General features: G+C 40.9%; 1 protein-coding gene across 1 annotated transcript; it reads left to right on the forward strand.

Annotated features, from left to right (window-relative positions):
• Nucleotides 1–1,233: 1,233 nt before the first annotated feature.
• btaf1 (BTAF1 RNA polymerase II, B-TFIID transcription factor-associated) lies at nucleotides 1,234–23,559 on the forward strand. Its single transcript, XM_061836395.1, has 38 exons — nucleotides 1,234–1,746; nucleotides 2,599–2,722; nucleotides 2,886–3,000; nucleotides 3,649–3,780; nucleotides 5,828–6,027; nucleotides 6,901–7,034; nucleotides 8,323–8,452; nucleotides 8,524–8,592; nucleotides 10,601–10,690; nucleotides 10,769–10,864; nucleotides 11,003–11,179; nucleotides 11,406–11,546; nucleotides 13,107–13,231; nucleotides 13,474–13,594; nucleotides 13,689–13,793; nucleotides 13,934–14,083; nucleotides 14,308–14,450; nucleotides 14,570–14,744; nucleotides 14,841–15,044; nucleotides 15,769–16,189; nucleotides 16,413–16,597; nucleotides 16,677–16,830; nucleotides 16,990–17,099; nucleotides 17,306–17,507; nucleotides 17,624–17,772; nucleotides 17,894–18,046; nucleotides 18,667–18,788; nucleotides 18,897–19,064; nucleotides 19,160–19,237; nucleotides 19,316–19,445; nucleotides 19,517–19,658; nucleotides 19,732–19,862; nucleotides 20,069–20,191; nucleotides 21,021–21,173; nucleotides 21,393–21,601; nucleotides 21,711–21,870; nucleotides 22,009–22,179; nucleotides 22,942–23,559. Exons 1-38 carry the CDS (start codon nucleotides 1,733–1,735, stop codon nucleotides 23,089–23,091), a joined length of 5,556 nt encoding a protein of 1,851 aa, XP_061692379.1. The 5' UTR covers nucleotides 1,234–1,732; the 3' UTR covers nucleotides 23,092–23,559.
• Nucleotides 23,560–24,050: the final 491 nt, after the last annotated feature.

A 24,050-nucleotide genomic window follows, 5' to 3' on the forward strand; every position in this document is an offset into this window, starting at 1 on the left:
CAGTGGCACTGAAGAAACAACAGGAACCAGAACTGGAGGTAGCAGAAATGAAGATGCTGAGGTTCTTACTTGGTATGAACAGGTTGATAGGATTAGAAATGAGCTCATTAGAGGGACAGCCAAAGGTGGATGTTTTGGAGACAAGGTTAGAGAAACCAGACTTCGATGGTTTGGACATGTTCAGAGGCGAGAGAGTCAGTACATCGGTGGAAGGGTGCTGAGGATGGAGCTGCCAGGCAAAAGAGCGAGAGGAAGGCCAAAGAAAAGGTTGATGGATGTTGTGAGGGAAGACATGAGGACAGAGGGAGTGAGAGAGGAGGATGCACGAGATAGGCTTAAATGGAGAAAGATGACACGCTGTGGCAACCCCTAACAGGACAAGCTGAAAGAAAAAGAACAAGATTATTATTATCCATCCATTCATTTTCATAGCTGGCTATCCTCATGAGGGTCGCGGGAGTGCTGTAGCCTGTCCCAGCTGTCATCGGGCAGTAGCCGGGGTACACCCTGAACTGGTCGCCAGCAAATCGCAGGGCACATGGAGACAGACAACAGTCACACTCACAGTCACACCTGGGGGCAATTTTCGAGTCTCCAATTAATGCATGTTTTGGGGATGTTCGAGGAAACCGGAGTGCCTGGAGAAAAGCTACAAAGGCATGGGGAGAACATGGAAACTCCACGCCCGCAGAGCTGGGATTTGAACCCCAGTCCTATTATTATTATTATTATTACTATTATTATTATCATCCATTTTATTAGCCGCTTATCCCCACAAGGGTCTCAGGAGTGCTGGCGCCTATCCCATCTGTCAACGGGTGGTCGCCAGCCAATCACAGGGCACATAAGACAGACAGCCACACTCACAATCACATCTATGGGCAATTTAGAGTGTCCAATTAATGTTACATGTTGGTGGGATGTCAGAGGAAACCGGAATGCCCGGAGAAGGCGAGGGGAGAAATTGCAAACTCCACACAGGAGGGTTAGGGATTGAACCCGGATCCTCAGAACACACCGTGCCGCCTATTATTATTGTTATCATTATTATTATTATATTATTATTATTATTATTATTATGCATACGCATTTAGGGATGTATTTTCTACTTCCTATTTTTAAGATCGCCTGCAGCCACGCGAAATAAAAAATGTATACGCAGCAAAGATTAAAAAAAAAAAACGTCTCCACGTTTTTTTCTTCCTTTATTCGTTTCCTTTAGATGTGATTACTGATTGGCTAGCTGTGATGACGAATAGCCAATCAGTAAACGTCTACGACAGAGGAAGGAATAAATGCAAGATGGCCCCTCATATAAAAACAGTCTACTGGGTTGCCTTCATAGCGCTACAAAATAACTCTTTGTATTTAGTGAGGCGTAAATATTTATCTGCGAAGTGTTCTGAAGGGTGACGTACGCTCTAGGTTGATATGTGTATAGTGCTTGGTACTATTTTGTGCCAGAAGATAGCAGCGGGGCAAGACAGACAACTTTGAAGCCATGGATTGATTGTGAACTCGGCGTCTTGGTTGGATACGCTTGGGGCGGGTGGTCGGTCGGTCACCACATCCGCAGCAGGCGGCCGGGCCTCCACTCGCTAACGCTAGCTGCTATCTAGCTCAGGAGTTCGCCGGCTCTTATTCGCCACATTCGAACCATTTTACAGCAATCCTCGTGAGTTATTAGTGTCCATTTGAATGTTGGACGGAAAGAGCGAAAGGACTACTGAACATGGCTGTAACAAGGTAAGACCGGCCTACATTGCGCTTGCACATAGTTATTAATGTGTCGGACTTTACTTAACAACTGGCTAACTAGCATACTTAACATGGTGTGGCGCTTGATTGGGCAAAGGACAGCGTATCGACAACTAGGATATCCAAACAGACTGTTTACAAACTTGACCGTTGAAGTAAAACTTGAGTCACTCGTCATTGTAAACATTACAATAAGGCCAATGACTAAAATCTTTGTAGGTGCTGCTTTCAAATAGCTTCATTTTATGATGCAGCGGTGTTAAGCAAAGCTGCTTTTTTTTCGATTGATGCAGAATAACTACAGTGTGATTACATGGTTGGTTAGGAAAACACTGAACAACTGAGCACTTGTATTGTAAAAGTGCAGGTGTAGAGGAGTCATTTTAATTTGCATCAGTGTACCTTGGCGTTTTGTCAAAATACATTTGCTTGGCGATGCCACGTAAGATATGTGAAGTGTTTTGTTGTAGTTACAAGTCCTCAGTGTGACTGTGGCCATCATTTGCCTTGCAAACTCCTGTGATGGAATTCCGTTTCATCTACAAGTTTTGCCCGAGTGTAAAACCTGTACTTCTCTAATCCACCTCACTGTATTTATAGACTGCTTATGTAAACTACTGTAACTGTCTGATGGTTTGACATCGGTCTGCTGTGCCATAACTTCATACACAAATATACAGTATGAAATTATGGACCACAAATTCTGTTTTTGAATTTGTCTTATTCCAGGTCCACAAGAAGTGTTCCTGTACAGGAATTTACATTGACTTGTGTTGCCACCACTGTTTGTTGTTCTGTTTTTTTTATACATTGTTTATGACCTTATCCATTTATTTCCAGACTTGATCGTTTGTTCATCCTGCTTGACACTGGAACAACTCCAGTAACTAGAAAAGCAGCAGCCCAGCAGCTAGGAGAAGTGGTGAAACTCCACCCACATGAGCTCAATAATCTATTATCAAAGGTAAGCTTGATTGCCTTACCCAAAAGGTTTTCTAGTGGGTGTCAATGTAATAACCAAGCTAACTTTGGCTATTTATTGCACTTGTACCCCTCCCTCCCCCTTTGTAATTGTTATACTCATCTGACATTTGATTTGTCAATATAAATTTGCTGTGTATTCTAAGGTCTTGACCTATCTAAGGAGTCCCAACTGGGACACTCGTATTGCAGCAGGCCAAGCAGTCGAGGCTATTGTGAAAAATATTCCGGAGTGGAACCCTGCCCCAAATCCTAAAGAAGGTGAGTACCAAGGCTGGCCATATGAACACCACACGTTTGTTTGTTTTTTATTAGACTTAAAGGCTAACAATTATTTAAATACACTTTGTAAATATGATCTCAGCTATTATTTTGATTGAATACACTTTGGTTTTAAAGAAAAATGTGTTTTTTTTTTTTCTTGTTTTGGTCAGCTTCAGGTTTTTTCAACTTAAATTTATGGTAGCTATGATATCTAAAAAATTTTTTTTTTGCTCAATATTGACCATAGGGAATACTAAAGTGTAGTCATGTTTACAATTATTTGTTTTAAAGGTTATCTATGTTTACAATCACAACGGACCTTTGTCCCTTTATGTATATATATATTTTTTAAGACTAATTTAGGAAGACCAAACATGTTATTTGCATTTACCAGTTTACTGTAATGACTGAGGCCCCGTAGCTCAGTGGTTAGAGCACTGGTTTGGTAAACCAGGGGTTGTGGGTTCGTATCCCACTGGGGCCTTCACTCCCTGAGAAGGGTTGCGTCAGGAAGGGCATCCGGCATAAAAATTGTGCCAAACATATATATATATGCGTTCATCTGAGATGACGCGCTGTGGCGACACCGAAAGAAACACACACACCAGTTTACTGTAATGAAAGACATTGTTTCTTTTCTTACAGAATCATCACCAGAGGATCCAGCTTGCGACAAGCTGAGCTTCTATCATTTTGACATTTCCCGCCTACTCAAACATGGCGCATCTCTTCTTGGATCTGCTGGGGCGGAGTTTGAGTTGCAGGATGACAAAATGTGTAAGTCAAGCCAGGTTTACACGAGAATGATGTCGTGAAGACAGCAGGTTTTGAACATTTGCATCTTCCAAGCTGCTTATCCTCACAAGGGTCTCTTGTTTTTAAGATTTTTCAAATCAAGATTAATATTAGCAAAACAACCCCTATTTACAAAGTTGCCCAATATATCACGATTCCCGACAGGAAAGTTTGTTACAATGTATCGCTAGCATGTTGCCACGAACGCCGATTTTGTTGAACTGAACTTAAACCATCTTCAAAACAATGCGGGAATAGACCGTTCATGTTTATTCCTTGAAAGGCCAGTGCATTTAAGTTTTCTTCAGATAAACTTTGTCAGATCAAGAATTTTTATGGATGAAAAAATTTTAAATACAGTTGTATGTCATGTTCTACTAATATCAGTTGAAATTGGAAATGATCATTTCTGAGAGTTTGAAATTTTTTCCATTTTAGTTATGTATTTGTTTATTTTATTTTTAATTTACAGGTATGTTATATTAATCCAGTAAGTTATTTTAAGGTCTTGAAATTCCATCCCTAATCACACCCGCGACTTTATCTGCAAGCATGACTGACCACACCCGTACATTTTTCAAATGTGAGTGACTGCTGTATGGACAAACGACTACAGTCAGGTCAGCCTTCAGTCCAAAAAAAAAAAAGTCAAACCAGTTCCCACAAAGATTGTTCATATTATGCATTAGGCAATGTACTTTGAGAGCTTCCAGCATGTTACCATACTGCATAGTATGAACAAGTGTAACTGCCGTCTTGGGTTCAACTGGAGGCTGGGCTGACCGAAGTGGAAACATGGAGAGGAAAATCACAACTGTCGTGTTTTTTGATGTTTGGGACCACAGCTGACTTACGGTCCAGAAGTACAATGGCGTCATACCTGGTTTTGACAATTCACTACAGAAACAGGGATTTTCAAATGAAAAGCCAGCGCTTCAAGCCCAATGTTATGGTTTAGTTTGGTTTGTTATCTGCATTTGCTTCCACTGAGTTGGACTTTGTAATTGCACTCTGTAATCGGCTCTTTATTCAGTTATGCTTGGTAAATTAAAAATTGTTGGATAAATCCCATTTTTAAAAAAATCGTGGCTATTGTTTATTTTTAGTTTCATTTTTTGCCGAAAACCTGCGCTCCAATTTTTGGTACATCTCACATTTCAGTTCCATAATTACTGCAGTGTTGTCGGAAAGCTCACAGTATCAATATAAGGTTGACGGTACATGTGGTACAAAGATGTGAAAGCAGGAAAACAAAAAAAAAACCCCTCTCTTTCTCGCCAAGTCCTTTTCAATAGGCTTCTGTAGTTTGTTCCCCTCAGGTTTTTGTGGAAAAAGACATCTACACATCATATATTACTGTCATTTCTATCCCTGTCCAGCCTTGCTTACATTTGTATACACCCCCAAAATGGTATTCCTGTAGCGAGCTGCCTCTATCTCACTAGTCCATTGTGAAGCGAGGAACTACAATAATGCAGTCTTCTCTTTGCTGCGGTCAAATGGGTCAGTCAGCCAGTCTATTGCTTTGGCCATACACACACAGTCACATAGGTTACGTGACCGGTTGGGGACCTTTCCATTCAAATGAGGAAATGAAGCGCTCTAGCAGCTGGACTAAGCGGCTTTGCTTTTGTATAGACAGCACAAAAGTACATTTTAAACACAATGGCTCATCATTCTATCCAGAGACAAGACCATGACGATATCAAGGCATTATTAATTTCACCGTATCAGGAATATTTTGCAATCCCTATATAACGACTTTTTCCATTTGCTTGCCTGTTTGAGACTGTTGTAAGTTTTGCGAGCTTGCCTATGACTTTTTTTTACTTGGTTTGTTGTCGCTTTTGGTGTTCACCCAGCCTTTTTTTTCCTCAAAAACATTTGATGTTTGCACTCTTATTCACAAAAAGGCACTTGTAGTGTAAATGTGTGTTTTAATTAAAAAAGTATATTTTTAAAGTGTAACTTGTTGAATGACGCTTTGACTAATGACTTGACTTGGTTCTCAACTGTCCTATATTCTCAGGTGAGATGGACCCCAAGGAACGTCTTGCCTGCCAAAGAAAGCTTCTTCAGAAGAAGTTGGGGCTTGACATAGGTGCTGCAATTGGGATGGACACGGAGGAGCTGTTTAATGACGAAGACCTTGACTATACGTTTCAGTCCAGTGGGTCAAGACGTCATGGAAGCAAGCTCAGTGTAGGATCCTGCTCCCGTGACAATCTTGTAAGTCTTCATTTTAGCATCCAAGCTTCGCTTAACCCGACCCCATATTTCACATTAGCTGTTATTATTTGAAGTATTTTGATGAGGCCCCATAGCTCAGTGGTTAGAGCAATGGTTTGGTCAACCAGGGGTCATGGGTTCGTATCCCACTGAGGCCTCCACTCCCTGAGATGGGTTGCGTCAGAAAGTGCATCAGGCCTAAAAACTGTGCCAAACAAGTATGAGCGTTCATCTGAGATGTCACGCTGTGGTAACCCCTAACAGGAAAAGCCAAAAGAAACTTACCTATTTGAAGTATTTGGGTGGTTGGTGAATAGTTGTGAAAATCATGTAAAAGTAAAGGAGAATAATAAAATACAGTCAAGTTTTAATGGCTTCACAGTCAGAATGTTCCAGTAAAAATGTTTAATCTTGGGTAAAGTGACAGAACATAGTTCTAGTTGCTGAGAGTTCGTAATGTAATGGAATTGACCATAATATTCTTTTAATGAGATCATTGGCTTTGCAGTATCATTATAAAATCACACTGTGTCATGCTCTTTGTGTCCCTTCTTCCTCGTTAGCTACTATTTCTATGCCACACTTTCCAAGATAGCCTGTCCACATTTTTCTATTGCATTCCTACTACTTGGTCAAATCTTTGTCAATGTCAGATCAAATGCAACCAATGCAGTCCAGTATATCAGTCACCATGGTACAGTAAAACACAATTTTTTTTTGTATGGGCAAATGTTAACCTAATAGCCATTTCATTTCAGAGTACAGCTCAAGTGAATTTGATAATGCTGAAAGTACTGGTGCGCCATTTTGGCACTCTTGAAAACTGTGTGTTTTGAGATGAACTAATAAAATCTAATCTATCCTATCCTTAAGCCTATTCAAGCTGCAGAATTGATAGACTCCGAATTCCGGCCAGGCATGAGCAACCGCCAGAAGAATAAGGCAAAGAGGCTGGCAAAGATAGTTGCAAAACAAAAATCCAGAGACTTGGATCTGAATGAGAAAAGGTGAGGCAAAGCATATGGGAAAGCTGCAGCAGTGCATTGTTTTGACTTTCTTCATATACAATAAATATGATTTGAATATTCTTGTAAATTGTAGATAGTTGTGGGTGTTACTCTACTAAGCATAGCAAAAACTTTATGTAGGACTCTTAAAAAAATGTACACGTTACAAAAAATAATTAAGAATGTCCAGTGATGCTAATCAACTATTGAAGAAATTGATGGAATATCCAGAGGGAAAGAGTTTAAAAAAAAAAAAAAAAAATCTTGGGTGAGAAAAATTGCTTAAGGGGTTTTTACAGGTTTTTGCAGCATGTAGCTCCTCAAGACACAGTAAGGGGGCACTACTATCAATATGACTTGTTAAAATAATATACGTACTAGGTGTGTGTCAGAAGAGTTGCAGAATTAGTGTCATAAAAAATGGTTTAGTGACAAACCACAAGATGTTCCATCCAAAGTAATTCCCCTGGAGTCGTGCGCTATCCCAGCCTTCTTAACTATGCCATCTTGCACTCCTTGAAGCTCCACGGGTATTGCCCATGTCTTCAAAACAGGTCCCAATGATGGCCCATTTGAGGTTGTAAGAGAAGAAAAAGAAAAAAATAACTCTCACTGCCTGGTTGTTTGAGTAGGGAGATGCACCAGCAATACTATTTTCTTCACGGCCAGGAACTTTCTGATACTCAGACATCATGAGCCTGCGCAATGTTATAGTGGAGAAGCCATGACGGGTCCCCTCTTAAGCACCAAACAAATCAAACCCCCCAGGATCCCGTTAAGACTGGCTAGTGGATCATCTGGCCCACATTGAAGCATAAAACTTGTTTGCAGTTTGGTTAATTGCGCTTTGATGACATCTTGTATCCTAACTTTTGTAAGGCAGTTTATACTGTGCTATTTGTTGCAGTTTTTTTGTGGCACCACCAAACTGGTGATGGTGATCACAGAGGTATTTCAGTGACTGCTGTGTAGAACTGTCAAGTATTTCTTTGGTAGCTGTCCTTCCTCAGTAACTGCAGAAAGTACACCCCCCCCATGCTGGGCCTTTTCGTCGATTTATGTATAATGAAAAATAAATACATCTAATGCAGTTATGAATTATTCTTTGTGAGCAAAATTTCAAGTATTCTATGTGAAGTAATACTAAATGTTATTTATTAAATTGATTAGATGTTATTTTGTCAAGGATGGCCTACAAATGTTAAAAGTATGACATAAGCTTGCTAGCTGAAACACAGTCAAATTTTTTAAATATATATTGGTTTAACTTTCTATTCTTTTTATTTAGTAATGACAGTTTTGAAAGTGAGCCCGAAGACAAACGAAGGAAAACCACCAGCATGGTTATTGACCAGCCAGCAACCGAGCATAAAGTCCTAATTAACAAAGTTTTAGATAGTGCCAGTCTTTCAGAGGAGGTAATGAAACAAGGCATTTATTGAGTGAAAATTATATAAATCATATACTAATGTCCCTCCTTTATTTTTAGATACAAGAGTGGCCTTTGGAAAGCTTCAGTGAGGAACTCTGCAATGACCTCTTTAATCCTTCTTGGGAGGTAAAAAAAAAAAAAAATAATTGAAAATCGTAGTATAATAGTATAAATAGTACTGGATTTAAATAGTTTTGAAAGAGCGTCCTTATCCAGTTGAAGAAACAACAGAATTAGCAATGTACAGTGGTGCCTTGGTTCTCGACCACAATCCGTTCCAAAAGCCTGGTTGAAAAGTGAAACGTTTGAAAACCGAAGCGCATTTTCCCATTACAATGAATGGAAAATGAAATAATGCGTTCCAAGTCTAAAAAATATTTTTTAACGTGTTTTTTTTTTTTTTTTACCTTTTCCTGATAATAAACTGCATAGTAGAAATACATGTATAGTTTAAATACTTTGTATAATTCAATAATTTAACAAATTATTTATTTTTGGCTTAAAATGTATGCTTGGCTAGGAGCGCATTGCCATATCTGTAGCGACTTGGCCCCCTGCCATTTTAAAGCCTTTTTTATATTAACAAAAGTGCAGAATAACTTTAAACAATCAATAATGAGGGGTTAAAAAAAATTATTAGCACAGAAAGTATGTAACGTACAAAAAATTAACTTGCAACTAGAGGTAGGGTTAATGGAACAAAAAAAGCAATGCAAAACAACTGTTTCAAATGTCTTCGGTGGGGGTGACTCGCCCCTTTTTAACAAAGAATCTAATGTAGACTGTTTCTACCGTCTTTTGAGCACCTTCCTGAAGTGGCTCATAACAATGTCATTGAAATTTTGCAGTGCTCTGCAACATTCTGTTTTGTTAAGGTGATGGAGTTCTATCTTGTTCCATTTAGTGCAGATACCTTTTATGTCGGCATTTGAGACATCGTTCCTGCCTTCAGCCTCATCAGAATAAGAAGCAACTTTTCGACTTCCTCCAAGATCTGTGGCCTCTCCTTGGTCAACACGCTTGCTCCTTGAGCAACATCACTTGCCTTAAGGGCATCCTTGTGTTTCAGAATGGTGCTGATCGTCAATTATGCCATGCCATACTTCAATGGCTCAGAAAGACACACACTAGATTCGTATTCGGCTATCAAATCTTTCTATAAGTTGACAGTTTTACTCTACACTTTCCTTTTTTCAGTACCAGCAGTCCCACTTACCTTCTTTGGAGCCATGATCGGGGGTTAATATTGCTTGATTGGAAGAAAAAAAGTCACTACCGGGACACGTCCACGTGCAAACGAGTGTGTGGGTCAACTGGTTGTGTCGCGCGCAGTTGCACGCGTTGCGTTTTTCCTGTTTTTTTGGGGGGGTTTCATTAAAAAACGGTAACAAATCGTCGTGGGTCAGCTGGTCAGGGCGTACGACTACCGGCTCTAGTTAGAAAACCAAAGCAAAAAAATCTTGAAATTTTCGTTCGAAAACCGATTTGTAAGAAAAAGTCGTTCGAAAACTGAGGTACCCCTGTAATTTGTTCAAGAATTAAAGAGGAAATGTCACAAATGACCTGTGAGAGCAAACTTCAAAATATAACCATCCACATCCCAACCCTATTGTGATATGATTCATTTTCTTAATTTTGTTCACTCATAACAACACTGGTTTATGCAGTGAAACAACACTGTCTGCGTAAAAGGGAGTAACATGTCCCATCACAACTATGAGAAGCGAAAATACTTACAGTGCAACAACAAAAATAAGGTCCAGAATCATGGACTTGGTGCCTGAATTGGCATTTTCAATGGATGCATTGATTCCCTTCAACATGAAGGCTGCACCGTGGGGAATTAAGTTGCGCTTTCAGCCTTCTCAGGGTCTGTACTTTACATCTGAATACTCATACAAATGTTTTTTTTATTTAAAAGGCTTATCAAAAAATGTAATTCATGACGAGTCGACATGAACAAGAAGCACCTGGATTCAGGAAACTTCTATAAATAAAGCACATTGTTTTTGCAGATAAAGTTATAAGTCTGTAGTCTGAATTTTACAGAAATGTCAGCAAATTTATTTTCTTTTGTGTATAGATAATGATCAGAGTGAAGTAAATCTACGTGGTTTTTTTTTTTTTTTAACAGATCCGTCATGGTGCAGGCACTGGTCTTAGAGAAATCCTCAAGTTCCATGGTGCTGGAGGTGGCAAGCTTGTGGGAAGCACTACCGAGCAGGTATACAATAATTATTCATGAGTTGATAATGTTTAAGAGGTTTTCTTGGCACTAATTGGGGCTCTTGTGTTGGTAAAGATGTTGCAGCAGCATGAGGAGTGGATACAAGACCTTGTAATCCGTTTGCTATGTGTCTTTGCTCTGGACCGTTTTGGAGATTTTGTATCAGATGAGGTTGGTCTTCACCGCACAGCACACTAATTTAAAAGAGCTTTCAATATAAGTACTTGGACTCTGCTGCAAATTAAATCACCACTATAAAGGACTTATGTTTGATATTTGTTTCTACTTGATCTGTTAATCATTTACCAGGTGGTGGCACCTGTCCGGGAGACATGTGCTCAGACTCTTGGTGTGGCCCTTCGCTACATGAACGAGACTGGCGTGTCTATGACAGTTGACGTCCTACTAAAGTTGCTCAAAGAAGACCAGTGGGAGGTCCGTCATGCTGGCCTGCTAGGAATCAAATATGCTCTTGCTGTCCGGCAGGTATCATCTTTTCTGTTTAGCTGTAGTAGATGACAATTGCATGACTTAATCACCATACGTTCGTGAATACACATGGCTGTGTGGTGGGTAGAGATGAAATTTATTTATTTATTTGTTTATTTAACACATCATGGTAGCACAAGTATCTCATTTGAATAGAGGGGACAATGTTCTTATAGTGACAGATGTGCACTAACCATAATTTTTCTGTTGTTTGGTATCTTAGGACCTGATCTCTGTTTTACTCCCACGCATGCTCCCTGCCATCACTGTTGGTCTTCAGGACCTTGATGATGATGTCAGGGCAGTAGCTGCTGCAGCACTCATCCCTGTCGTGGAAGGCTTGGTACAGCTACTACCCAATAAGGTCTGTTTTAAGGCCCTTTTTCTTAGTGGCCAACTGGGAAGTAAAATGGATGTTTTTACCACTGCAGATCGAGTAGTACTCTGCCAAGCCCTCTCCTGTTTTTTGGGCATCTGTCTCATAGTGCCTTTGTAGCACATACAATTGAATGGAAATTCCTTTTTACTAAATGCAATGTGAAAATATCTCGATAGCAGTGGTTTTCAAACTTTTTTTGGGAATGTCCCCCATTTAGGTTGCTAACACCCCCCCCCCCAAAGTAATCTTTACATTTTCAACAAAATCGTGGTGTGTGTGCACTGAAAATTGTAAGAAGAAAGAAAAAAAAAAAAATGCGGCAGTTGCTAGCCCCCTTTCCCTCCATGCAATAGAGATTCAATTCATGGGAACTGTTCCTTATAAGGGGTGGCATGGTGGTACAGCTGGAAAACGTTGGCCTCACAGTTCTGAGGTCCTGCGTTCAATCCCAGACCCTGCCTCTGTGGAGTTCGCATGCTGTGCCTGCGTGGGTTTCCTCCGGGCACTCCGGTTTCCTCCCACATCCCCAAAACATGCAACATTAATTGGACACTCTAAATTGCCCCTAGGTGTGATTGTGAGTGTGGCTCTTGGTCTCGATGTGCCCTGCAATTGGCTGGCAACCAGTTCTAGGTGTACCCCGCCTCCTGCCCGTTTACAGCTGGAATAGCCTCCAGCACACCCCGCGACCCGTGTGAGGATAAACGATCAAGAAAATGCACAGATGGATGTTCCTTATTAGAGTCGCAGTTGTGCAAGATGCAGTCTTCATCATTTAGTGCAGTAAAGAGTGCATCAATGGCCCACATTATGTTAAGCTTGTACAAAGTGCCCTTACCCATTCCCAGTTTTCGTTATAGACCTGTGTAATGACAATTGTGCAAAGGCAGCAGTTTAAAGTGACAAATCATGCAATAGTCTACAGTATATATTACTAAGAGTGATCGGACCAACAGGATGTGTACCAACAACAGCGGAAGGCACAAAATAGTGAGTTTGCTGACCGAGAATTTAATGACTTAATTGCAAGAGGGAAAGAACTGTCTGAATGCCTGCTTCTTTTGACTTGCATTGATCGGAAGCGCCTACCCAATGGAATGTCGGGTAGTGAGTGGCACTGGATGCACAGTGAGATGAAGACTTTTGGAGGATGGCCAGGAGTTAAGAAGGGCAGCAAAGAAGCCACTTCTCTCCCAAGAAAAAAATCAGGGACAGGCTGATATTCTGCAAAAGGTACAGGGATTAGATTCCTGAGGACTAGAGTAAACAAATTTTCTCTGATGAATCCCCTTTCCGATTGTTTGGGGCATCTAGAGGGAGGAAAGATTGGTGTTAGTGCTGACAATTTAAAATTGGTGGTGGTGGTGGGGGGGGTGAAACAATCCGCTCCCCCAAGTTTGAAAACCACTGCTCTATAGTCAAATACAGTACTGTCTTTTAAGAATATGCTTTACAGTTTAGTGTTAAATCAAACATTGCTTTTCCACATTATTGTCCTCATCAAGGTCAGTTATGGATGTTTCTTTTTTTTTGTGTGTACCTCAGGTACCATTCATCGTAAACACATTGTGGGATGCACTTTTGGATCTGGACGACCTCACTGCTTCCACCAACAGCATCATGACGTTGTTATCGTCTTTGCTCACCTACCCGCAGGTTCGACAGTGCAGGTCGGTCTAAGTGAGGTTCACACAGTAATAGATGAATATTAATGTTTTCATATTAAATGGTAGTTATCACAATGACTGAGGCTTGGTTTTTATTTTTATTATTTTTTACTTTGATTCCAAGAAAAGTAATTGCAGTCTTCTAGGGGTTTTTTTTTTTTTTAAGTTTTGAACTTATTCTAAGTTAGATAAGATATTATTTATGAATATATGTTATAATTAATAAACCTTCTTGCTCCCCCTAGTATGCAGCAGTCATTAACAGTGCTGGTTCCCCGGGTTTGGCCCTTCTTGAGACATACTATATCATCCGTTAGACGGGCAGCGCTGGAAACACTTTTCACGCTGCTCTCTAAATCTGACCAGGTAAAATTTGGATAAGGGCGTTGATTGTTTATTTGATTCATTGTAACTGTCATTGTAATTTCGTATGACTGATAGCTAATATTTTTCCCATCAGAAATGTGCAATGTGGATTAACCCTATTGTACAGGATATGCTTCGTCACATCTTCCAGTCTTGCATACTCGAAAGCAATGAGGAAATTCTAGAACTGATTCAAAAGGTTTGTTGCCAGGAACACAATCCCAGTGTATGAGGATTCAAGTTATTTACCAATTATTATTGGCTATGTTACTGTCTTTTATCTATAGTTTTGAGTTTCAGATGTCTATTTTTGGATGATGTTCTTGCATTTGCACGCAGGTGTGGACGGAGCTACTCTCTCAGGCCCCGCAGCAGTATGTGGTAGCAGCAAGCTGTCAATGGATGGGGGCTTGGCTTTGTCTCATGATGCAGGCCTCACACATTCCCATAGACCTCAACATGTTGCTTGAAGTGAAGGGCCGCTCAAAGGTTGTTCTTTCCATCTAAAGAATAACCAAATTAAAATAAGTCCATTTTTTTTTTAAAGCAGTGACTTTCTAGAGATAGAATTTCAAAAATATTCTTTCGTTTTCATTTAATGACATTTATTGAAATATGAACATGCTCTCATGTCTGTATTTACCCAATTAATAACTAAAATATACAGTATGTTGTTTCATTGAGCATAGCATTGACTGCTTTTTTGATGATAGGATAAAGGTGGTTCAAAGGCACGTCAAGGGACCAACCAGGTAAAAGAAACGGTCCAGGAATATATAGCAGGGGCAGAGACAGTGACTGATGACCCAGTATCAAGGGACTATGTGGTGATCCGTGCTCGCCTTATGGCTGCTAAGTAAATTGGCATGCTCTTACTGTACAAACCTCTTTTTCTCATGGCCAATATGGCTTTTCCATGAATTTTTATTTGTATTTTTTCATGATGTAAGCGTTTCTCTTATCTCTTTGCTCCAGATTACTTGGAGCTCTGTGTAGGTGTATCTGTGACCCTAACCTCAATGCTGCATCTCAGGAGATCCGTCCAGCTGAGTCTCTGGGCCAGTTGTTGCTCTTTCACCTCAATACAAAGTCAGCACTGCAGCGAATAGCAGTAGCTCTTGTACTCTCTGAGTGGGCTGCTCTGCAAAAGGTGACACACTTGTTTTTATTTCATAGTACATGAAGCCACCAGTTTGCTACATTTTAAAATCAGTTATTGATTTACCTTTTCCATCTGTCCCAACAGGATTGCCCGATGGTGTCAAGCACTGTGCAGCCTCGTCTTCTCGCCATTCTTTCAGAGCAATTGTATTACGATGAGATTGCCATCCCCTTCACACGCATGCAGAATGAATGCAAGCAGCTCATCGCCTTGCTTTCTGAGGCTCACATAGACATTCAAGACCGGCTCAATTGTAGTGTTTTCACTATTGATCAAGCCAATGAGCTGGTATGACGACCAACGCACATTTAAAATTAATGTTTTCATTTGATAGATTGCTCCATGACAATGCATGATGATTAGGCGCATACAGCATTTTGTAATACATGTCTCGTGACCATATCGAGTTTGTCCGTGGGTGTACAGCGGGCATCTGAAGGAGGCAATTGTTCTTTCAATGTAGTCTTTGCTTTCTAAATAGGTCTCACCAAATAGTGTTGGAACATCACTCCCAGTACCGACACAAATTGTAACATTTTTAAAAGCCTTCCACTAACTGATGCAATGGTACACTCGAACCTGTGGCTTGTTCTGAACAATATGTTCTAAAACGAGATCCTCTGTTTACATCTACTTTCAATTTGGAATAGGTAATGGTATCACTAACCAATGCTAAGGGAGTAGTACAGTCTTAATGTTATAGTTAAAAACAAGACCAAAAAAACTATTCCCTACCTTTACTCCTGTGGTTGGTTTGCACACAGTAAAGGCGACAGATTAGGTATTTGCATGCCAGCTCCAACCATGAAACATCACTGTTGAGACCATCGTAAATCAAGGACCCCATATATATGACAAATGTTTGGCAAACCACCAAAAACACTGATAAACCTCACTCACACAAATAATAGAATAAAATGAGATAAGATGGCTTGTCATCCAGCAATGACCCATGACTATGTAAAAGCCACGGCAGTTTATCACAACTCTTGTTTTCTGGTTTATTCCCTAGTTAACCACCATCTTCACAGAATCAACAGCAGGTGTGAATGTGAAGACAAAACCTTGGCAAGTACTGCAGAGTAAACGGCAGCAGGCGCAAGCCACAGTAATAGAAACGAGCCATGAATGGCAGCAATTGCATCTCCGGGTCCACATGTTCACTGCCTGTGCAGTGATCAACCTCCAAGTCTTCCCTGACAAACTCAACCCACTGGTCCGACCTCTGATGGAGTCCATCAAGCGGGAGGAGAACACGCTCATTCAGGGTTACGCCGCTTCTTTCATAGCCAAGCTGCTGCAGCAGTGTTGTGGACGCACACCATGTCCCAACCCCAAGATTATCAAAAACCTCTGCGCCTCAGTCTGCGCAGACTCCTCAGTTACACCGTCGTCTGCTTGTCCTGTACCCCCTTCACAGGAAAATTCTAAAGGTATTTGCAGTGGAAAACTTAACAAATTCTGATGTTCCATTTTTACCCTGTTGAGGTCTTTGCATAAATCTGACCGTTGGAAGATTTTGTGTGGTTATTTTTAATTTCTGACGGGCACCAGTCAAAGCAGTTGGGACCTGATAGACCCCAGTGTTAAAGTTGTCGTGGTTGTATCTCAAATACTACTAACTGATTTATTTTACTTTTTTTCCATGGACTTCAGGTAGTGGTTTGGACAAAGACTGCCTGCATCATACGGTTAACAAAACCAGAGGCATCATGACTCTTTACCGTCACCAAAGGGCAGCCTTTGCAATCACCAGCAAAAGGGGCCCTGTTCCTAAATCATCCAAGGCTCCCCCTTCTGACCTCCCTCCAGGGAGCACCATTGGCATTGACAATGATGAGGTATGGAGGAATGAGCTTATAATTCTGAGCTAACAAAACATATTGTACTTAAACAGGACTGTTATTTTTGTCTTTTTAGAGGAAGCCATGTCTCATTCAAAGGCGAGGAGCAGAGTACACTTTAACAACTATTGCAAGGCACTTTGGTGTTAACCTCACTAAGTCTCTGCCATACCTGTGGGAGAACACAGTGGGGCCTTTGAGAACCGCAGTTAACGAAAATCATGTTATGGGTATGTTGGTTTACAACATTCATGATCTTGACTTTTTTTTTTTTTTTTTAACGTCACCGTTGTTGAAGAATACAGTGTGTAAAAATTCAATAAAGCTGTCATGTAAGACTTATTGTTGTATTTGCCTTGAATGACTTTCCTGTGTTCCTTGTGTTCCAGATAGACAAATTCAATTGGAGAGAGGTGATGCTGCAGCTCAGGAACTGGTAAATTCGTTACAAGTCCTTGAAGTCATGACTGGAGCCATGTCCTGTGAGCTCAAACCTCTGGTATGATTCTAACCAAAATGTCTGTTGTATTTGAATGACATCATCACAAATTCTGTTCCAATAAATCTGCTCACAAGTTTATTGATGTTGATGTCTTTCCTTGGGCACCCAGTTTCAGGCTCAGAATGTTAAGTTGCAGATGAGATGCTCAAGTTATTTCACTGAAAGAGCATGTTTGTTTTCTTCCATCTTTGGTTCAATTTCAGCTGCTCGAACACCTTCCTCATCTGTTTACCTGCCTCCAGCATCCTTACACAGCAGTGCGTCATATGGCAGCCCGGTGTGTGGGTGTACTGAGTAAGATATCCATGCTGGAGACAATGGATGTTTTTCTTGAGTGTGTACTACCCTGGTTAGCTGCTATTGATGACTGCACAAAACAGGAGGGAGCCGTTGAAGCGTTGGCCTGTATCCTTCAAATGCAGTTATGTGACTGTCTCCTCAACTCAAGAAATGGTTCTTTCAAAGTAAGGTGTTTTGTTTTATTTTTGGTGAGATTGTCCTTGACTGACCGGATGCTTCAGGTGTCATGGAACAGTTGGATGTGGATATTGTGCCCTACATTGTACTGCTGGTCGTACCGGTATTAGGCCGTATGAGCGATCCCAGTGACAGCATTCGTTTCATGGCCACACAGTGCTTTGCTACACTTATTCGCCTCTTGCCGCTGGAGGTAGGGCCACACAAAATTCAAGGATATAGTGTCTTTGACATCTTTTTTTGGTAGTCAAGCATGCCCCCCCCCCACACACACACACACGCACACACCCTAAGGAGGTATACTTGTTTCCCAGGCAGGTATACCAGACCCTCCTGCTATGTCTGCTGACCTGGTCCGTCAGAAGGCCAGAGAGCGTCACTTCTTGGAGCAACTGCTTGATAGCAGAAAGCTGGAGAATTACAACATCCCTGTGCCAATAAAGGCAGAGCTAAGGAAGTACCAGCAGGTAAGCATTTTTCTTAGTCTGCTGAAACCTTCTCATACTTTCGTCTCTTCCAACTTCACTGTTCAGAAAAGTTTAATTATTTACATTATCAGCATTTTTATGTCTTTGCCACTGTTGGTTATTTTATCATTTGTATCGATGATAAGCCAAAGTACCATGTACAATGCTAGACAGTTGTTGTAGCAAAATATTGCAGGACCTGGTTTGACACACAGTCTGATTGTCTGTTTGGTCCATATACATTTTATATAGACCTCCAGACTATAGACCACTAGAATCAAAATGTAAATTTGGTATAATGGTGGTATACAATTTTTGTTGTGACTTTAGGTTCATCCATTCTTTGGCACAGTTTTTACACTGAATGCCTTTCCTTGGGGGGGGGAGCCTTTTTTTTTTTTTTTAAATCCATGATATGGACCAGCAGTGGCTGGATATTGAGGCAATTTCACCCAATTTTTTTAAATTTTGCGGAGGTATTCTTTGATTTTGTTTTTTAACATTGTGTACGCTCCATGCGCTACATGCATGGATCCACACACTAATCAATGTTTAATTTGGCGGCTTGATGACGTGACGTGCCAGTCCATGAGTGAAATTACAATAATTTAATCTCTTAGGACGGTGTGAACTGGCTGTCCTTCCTCAACAAGTACAAGCTACATGGGATCTTGTGTGATGACATGGGCCTTGGCAAGACTCTGCAGTCGATCTGCATTCTAGCAGGGGATCACTACCTCAGGTTGTGTAGAAAGGCCAAATGTGAAATATATCCCCTGATGGAAATGTAATTGATCATTTGTATGATTTAGCTAGAGTTAGTCATTCTGAATGGGTTATTCGTTTTCAGGGCTCAGGAATATGCCAAGACAAAAGCGGCAGACTGCAGCCCGTTGCCCTCTCTAGTGGTGTGCCCGCCCACTCTGACTGGTCACTGGGTGGACGAAGTGGGCAAGTTCTGCGCTAAAGACTACCTTAATCCACTGCACTACACAGGGCCGCCGACAGAGCGAATCCGGTAAAGCCAATTGAGGACATGAGTTTGTGTGGGTTGTTTTATACATGGAAACATACAGCAATAAATCCAAACGAGTCTTTTTATCTGGCTTTCAGGTTACAACACCAAGTGAAGAAACATAATCTTGTTGTTGCGTCCTATGATGTTGTGCGTAATGATATTGACTTCTTTAAGTGAGTATCTGTTTGATTTAATGTTTTCAATTCAAAGTGCATCATAGAATTAACGTGTTTTGATTTGTATTTTTGCAGAAATATAAAATTCAATTACTGCATTCTTGATGAAGGTCATATCATCAAAAATGGCAAAACCAAGCTTTCCAAAGCCATTAAACAATTGGCTGCCAACTTTCGTGTCATCTTGTCAGGAACGCCAATTCAGGTGAGGTCTGTCTTGTCTTATTTGTATTTACTGACTGTTTTTCAAGGCTTTCTATCCTCATTTATCCCCAGAATAACGTTCTTGAGCTTTGGTCCCTCTTTGACTTCCTGATGCCGGGCTTCCTAGGGACTGAGCGCCAGTTTGCTGCGCGTTACGGCAAACCAATCCTTGCCAGTCGTGACGCCAAAAGTTCCTCGCGTGAACAGGAGGCTGGTATGGCAGCTTCTTTCTACTTTCTTTCCCCGCTTGCCGAGATGCCAATGTGAACTGAGTTCTCTCCCTCCAGGGGTCCTGGCCATGGAAGCACTTCATCGGCAAGTGTTACCTTTCCTTTTGAGAAGGATGAAAGAGGATGTACTGCAAGACCTTCCTCCAAAAATAATTCAGGATTACTACTGCAACCTGAGTCCTTTGCAGGTCTGACACTTGGCATTCATGCATTTCATGGTCATCTCTCACCATTAGTGGGATGTATGTATCTTGTGTTTTAGGAGTATACTTTTACTTTTTTTTTTTTTTAATCACAGTAATTCAAGATGCACACGCCCGATTTCTAAGCTTACTGTAGTTTGAATGCAACTATTTTGTGGTTTACCTTAAATACTTGTAATACAAACTTTCAGATTCAGCTCTATGAAGACTTTGCCAAGTCTCGTGCGAAGGCAAGCATAGACGACAGCATCTCTGTTGCCTCTGCAGAGCAGGAGGAAAAGCCCAGGCTGAAGGCCACCGGTCATGTTTTCCAGGTAAGCTTTTTTTTTTTCTTTTTCCCCAACTTAATTTTCAGATTTTCAACTAGTGCATCAGGACCCATAAGAGCATGGCGTCCCCATTAGACAGTAAAAAACAGCAGTGAATAGTGAAAAAATTTTTTTCTTTTTCGTTCCTGAATTTTCCGTCGTAACGAGAGACAATATTTTTCCGAGGAGGCGTTTCGTAACCTGAATTTTCAGTTACACAAGACGTTGGTAAGTCGAGGTACCACTGCACTTCCAAATTTGCTCAGCAATGTTGGCACCGGATTGCACATTTTTATTTTCATATGTTTTATTCCTCAAATGTGATGTGACGTCATACCACATTTTTACATAGGCATGTAAATCTTAATCGACTGGTGTCAATCCCTATTTAATTAAATTCTAACGTAAAGAATTGAAAATGTATCAAATGTTTTTTTTTTGGTTGTTTTTTAAACAATACCCAGCCCTACCATACGCTGTGGTTTATATACTGTATCATATAGATAGATCATCGTGTGTCAAGAGTCCAAATTTGTGGCTGTATTATGTGAATTGTGATGTTGTACTGTAGTCATGTTTTTGTGCAAGTAATGTTTATCCTGTTTCTTAAGAGTGCTCTGAATGGCACATAAACTATGTAAGCCTGTTTAAAAATCTTAAGTAGTTTTGAAAGGCTAGTTGTTTTTTTATTTTTTTTTCCCTTGTATTAAAGTACATAGTGACAAAAGAAAATGCTTGTCTCACTGTGACAGGAGTTGAGAACCATTGATCCTAAAACACTTACTTTCTTAGCTACTATTTAACACGTTTGATATCGAAATATACAATCTTTCAGGCACTGCAGTATCTGCGGAAGCTGTGCAACCACCCAAGTTTGGTGTTGACCCCCCAGCATCCTGAATATAAACGCATCACTGATCAGCTGTCAGGTCAAAACTCCAACCTGCGAGACATTCAGCACGCTCCGAAACTCTCTGCACTAAAACAGGTGATCAACTTTATGCTTCACAGCAAAAATCTCTCATGTCGGATGCTAAGTATTGTGGAGGAAAGCTTGACTTTTAGCACACGGCATTAAGAATGCATAAAACTCTTAATCCCTACAAGACATTTCTTATAGCACGTTTTATGTTCTGTTTTAATCAATTAACTTATGTGAGAACGTAACTGCACCACATTTATCATGTTGCCATTCTTCTTGGTCCAGTTGCTCCTCGACTGCGGACTTGGTGGCGGAGGTTCTGAAGGGACCACCGAGGCTGTGGTGGCTCAGCATCGGGTGCTCGTTTTCTGCCAGCTGAAGAGTATGCTGGATATTGTTGAACATGACCTCCTGAAACCCAAAATGCCCACAGTCACATATTTGAGACTGGATGGTAGCGTCCAGGCCGGCCTGCGTCACTCCATCGTCTCCCGGTGTGTGTTTGGTGCTAGTTCATACTCTTACTCTGCCATTCGACTGCCCTTTTGAAGCCGTTTTGCCCCCACCGCCTGACTTCCCGCCCCCACCTCACCTTTGTTCCAGATTTAACAATGACCCGTCCATTGATTTGCTATTGCTGACCACACATGTTGGTGGTCTTGGTCTCAACCTAACTGGTGCTGATACAGTGGTGTTTGTGGAACATGACTGGAACCCCATGAGGGACTTACAGGCCATGGACCGCGCGCATAGAATTGGCCAGGTACACATGAGGGCACTACGCTGTATGCTTTGATAATCAGCACTGGTGATGAAATCTGGAAAAAAAGAAAAAAAAAATGAATCAACTGACAGGGGACGGTTCTTTTCTAAAACACTCATGCTGTTTTGTGTCGTGCAGAAACGTGTTGTGAACGTGTACAGGCTCATCACTCGAGGCACCCTAGAGGAGAAGATTATGGGCCTGCAAAAGTTCAAGATGAATATCGCCAACACCATCATCAGTCAGGAGAATGCTAGCCTGCAGAGCATGGGGACAGACCAGCTCCTCAACCTCTTCACTCTTGATAAAGTGAGATTAAATGGCTGCCTTCGAGCATTTTACCTTAACTTTGATAGCAAGTGATCATATTTGTTGAAGGCAATTTCTTACCGCTTTAAATGTAGATTTTGTGAAATTTCCTATGTGCGTCTACCCCTCATCTTCTGTTATGTTCTGTGATGAGTGTATCGTCGCAGCAGTGTTGAGGACAGGGGCGGGCGGATGGGATTTGGGGGCCGGAGGTGGGGGAGGGGGTGCAGCGACTGTTGTGTAGTCAGCAAGAGACAGACAGTAAATAGTATGCAAGAACCCGCCTTTATGTGTACACGCGCAGTGACCAGGATAGGATGAGGTCTTCTTTTGGGATGTCAACTTCGACCCTTTGGGCACCCTGTGATTAAAACAATGCAACCGAATCCTTTCAGGATCAACATGAGAAGCATTTGTGTAGGTATGAACAATACTTAGTGTGCTGTGTTACCTCACTGACTGGGGTAATCGATCAGTGCCCAATACATTATAACAAAAAATGCACTATTCACTGCTGTAAAGAAATATTTTTACCAAGGGCAATATCCCTCATGATTTGAATGCTAGCTAAACTTGAGGTCTCGTGTTGACATTTTGCTTTCCATTACTGAAAACTGTAGATCAAACACCGATTAAATAGGAATCCTTAAATTCATAAGCATTCATTTTAGGGGTTCCACATTTATTTATTTATTGGGTGCAGGGAGGTCTGGTTGGTTGTTTATAAACATTTTTGAGACTAAGCATTTTCTTGTCTTTTAGGATGAGAGAGGTGAAAGAGGTGAACAGTCTACGTCGACTTCAAGAAAAGCCTCCATGAAATCAGTGCTGGATGGCCTGGGAGAGCTCTGGGACCAGCAACAGTATGACAGCGAGTACAATCTGGACAGCTTCATGCACTCCCTGCATTAGCGTCACATGACCTCACATAGATGGCCAACGGCTCCTGCCATCACACCGCCTGGCCAAGCAGGACCTGGTCAGAATTTGACAAACGCTGCAAGAACCTCATGAATCAAAGTTTCCATATTAGGGCCCTTCAATTGATTTGCAAACCCTTTTTTTTTTTTTTTTTCAGTTTTCAGTAAATCTTTTACAAAGCAGTCAACTCAATGGGTGTATGTAGTTACTGCAGGGGGTATGTAGTTACTGCAGTGGCTACATTAGCAGCTGTTGCTGTGCTTCTTCACAATGCAGTGCCATTATTTTATTCCAACTTCGTACTCTGTCTTAGAAGCACAATAAAACCCAGTCTGTTGTCAGGTTCAACTATGGCAATTTGACCACAAAAGTGACGAGCTTGATGCCACACTAACTTGGTGTCACTAGATGGGCCGTTCACTTTCTTCATCCACAAGATGGCGCTTTTTTTCTTTATTTTTTTAAATTCAGACTTTGGATGCAGGTGACCCTACAAATGAGTGGAAAAAATGACCCGAGGAAAAGCTCTGCTCGTGATGCATCACACAGACTAAACCTTCTTCAGGGGCCAATGTGAAAATGAAATGTCTCAAGTATTTTAAAAGAATGGACATGTACATATTTCTGTAGTAGTGGCTTTTTGTTTATGAAAGTGGAATTGGAATAAATTCTAAGAACCCTTTGAACTACAATGAGCAACAGTGTGTTGTGTATGTCTGGAAAAAAAAAGTTGAAATAATACCTTCATTTCTCATACTTGTCGTTTGAAAATGGTACTTTAATAGTGGTTAAATCTTGGCTACAGGACAGAAAAAATGGAGTTGCCACAGCATCATACAGACCATTTAATGACATTTGTTCATTAGTACAGAAAAGATAGGAAACAGCCAAAGTATGAGTCAGTATTTGTAATATTTTCAAGTCATTCTCCAAATGTTCAATTTGAATGC

The sequence above is a fragment of the Syngnathoides biaculeatus genome, chromosome 12 (assembly GCF_019802595.1).
Source record: "Syngnathoides biaculeatus isolate LvHL_M chromosome 12, ASM1980259v1, whole genome shotgun sequence".
Classification (NCBI taxonomy): Eukaryota; Metazoa; Chordata; class Actinopteri; order Syngnathiformes; family Syngnathidae; genus Syngnathoides; species Syngnathoides biaculeatus.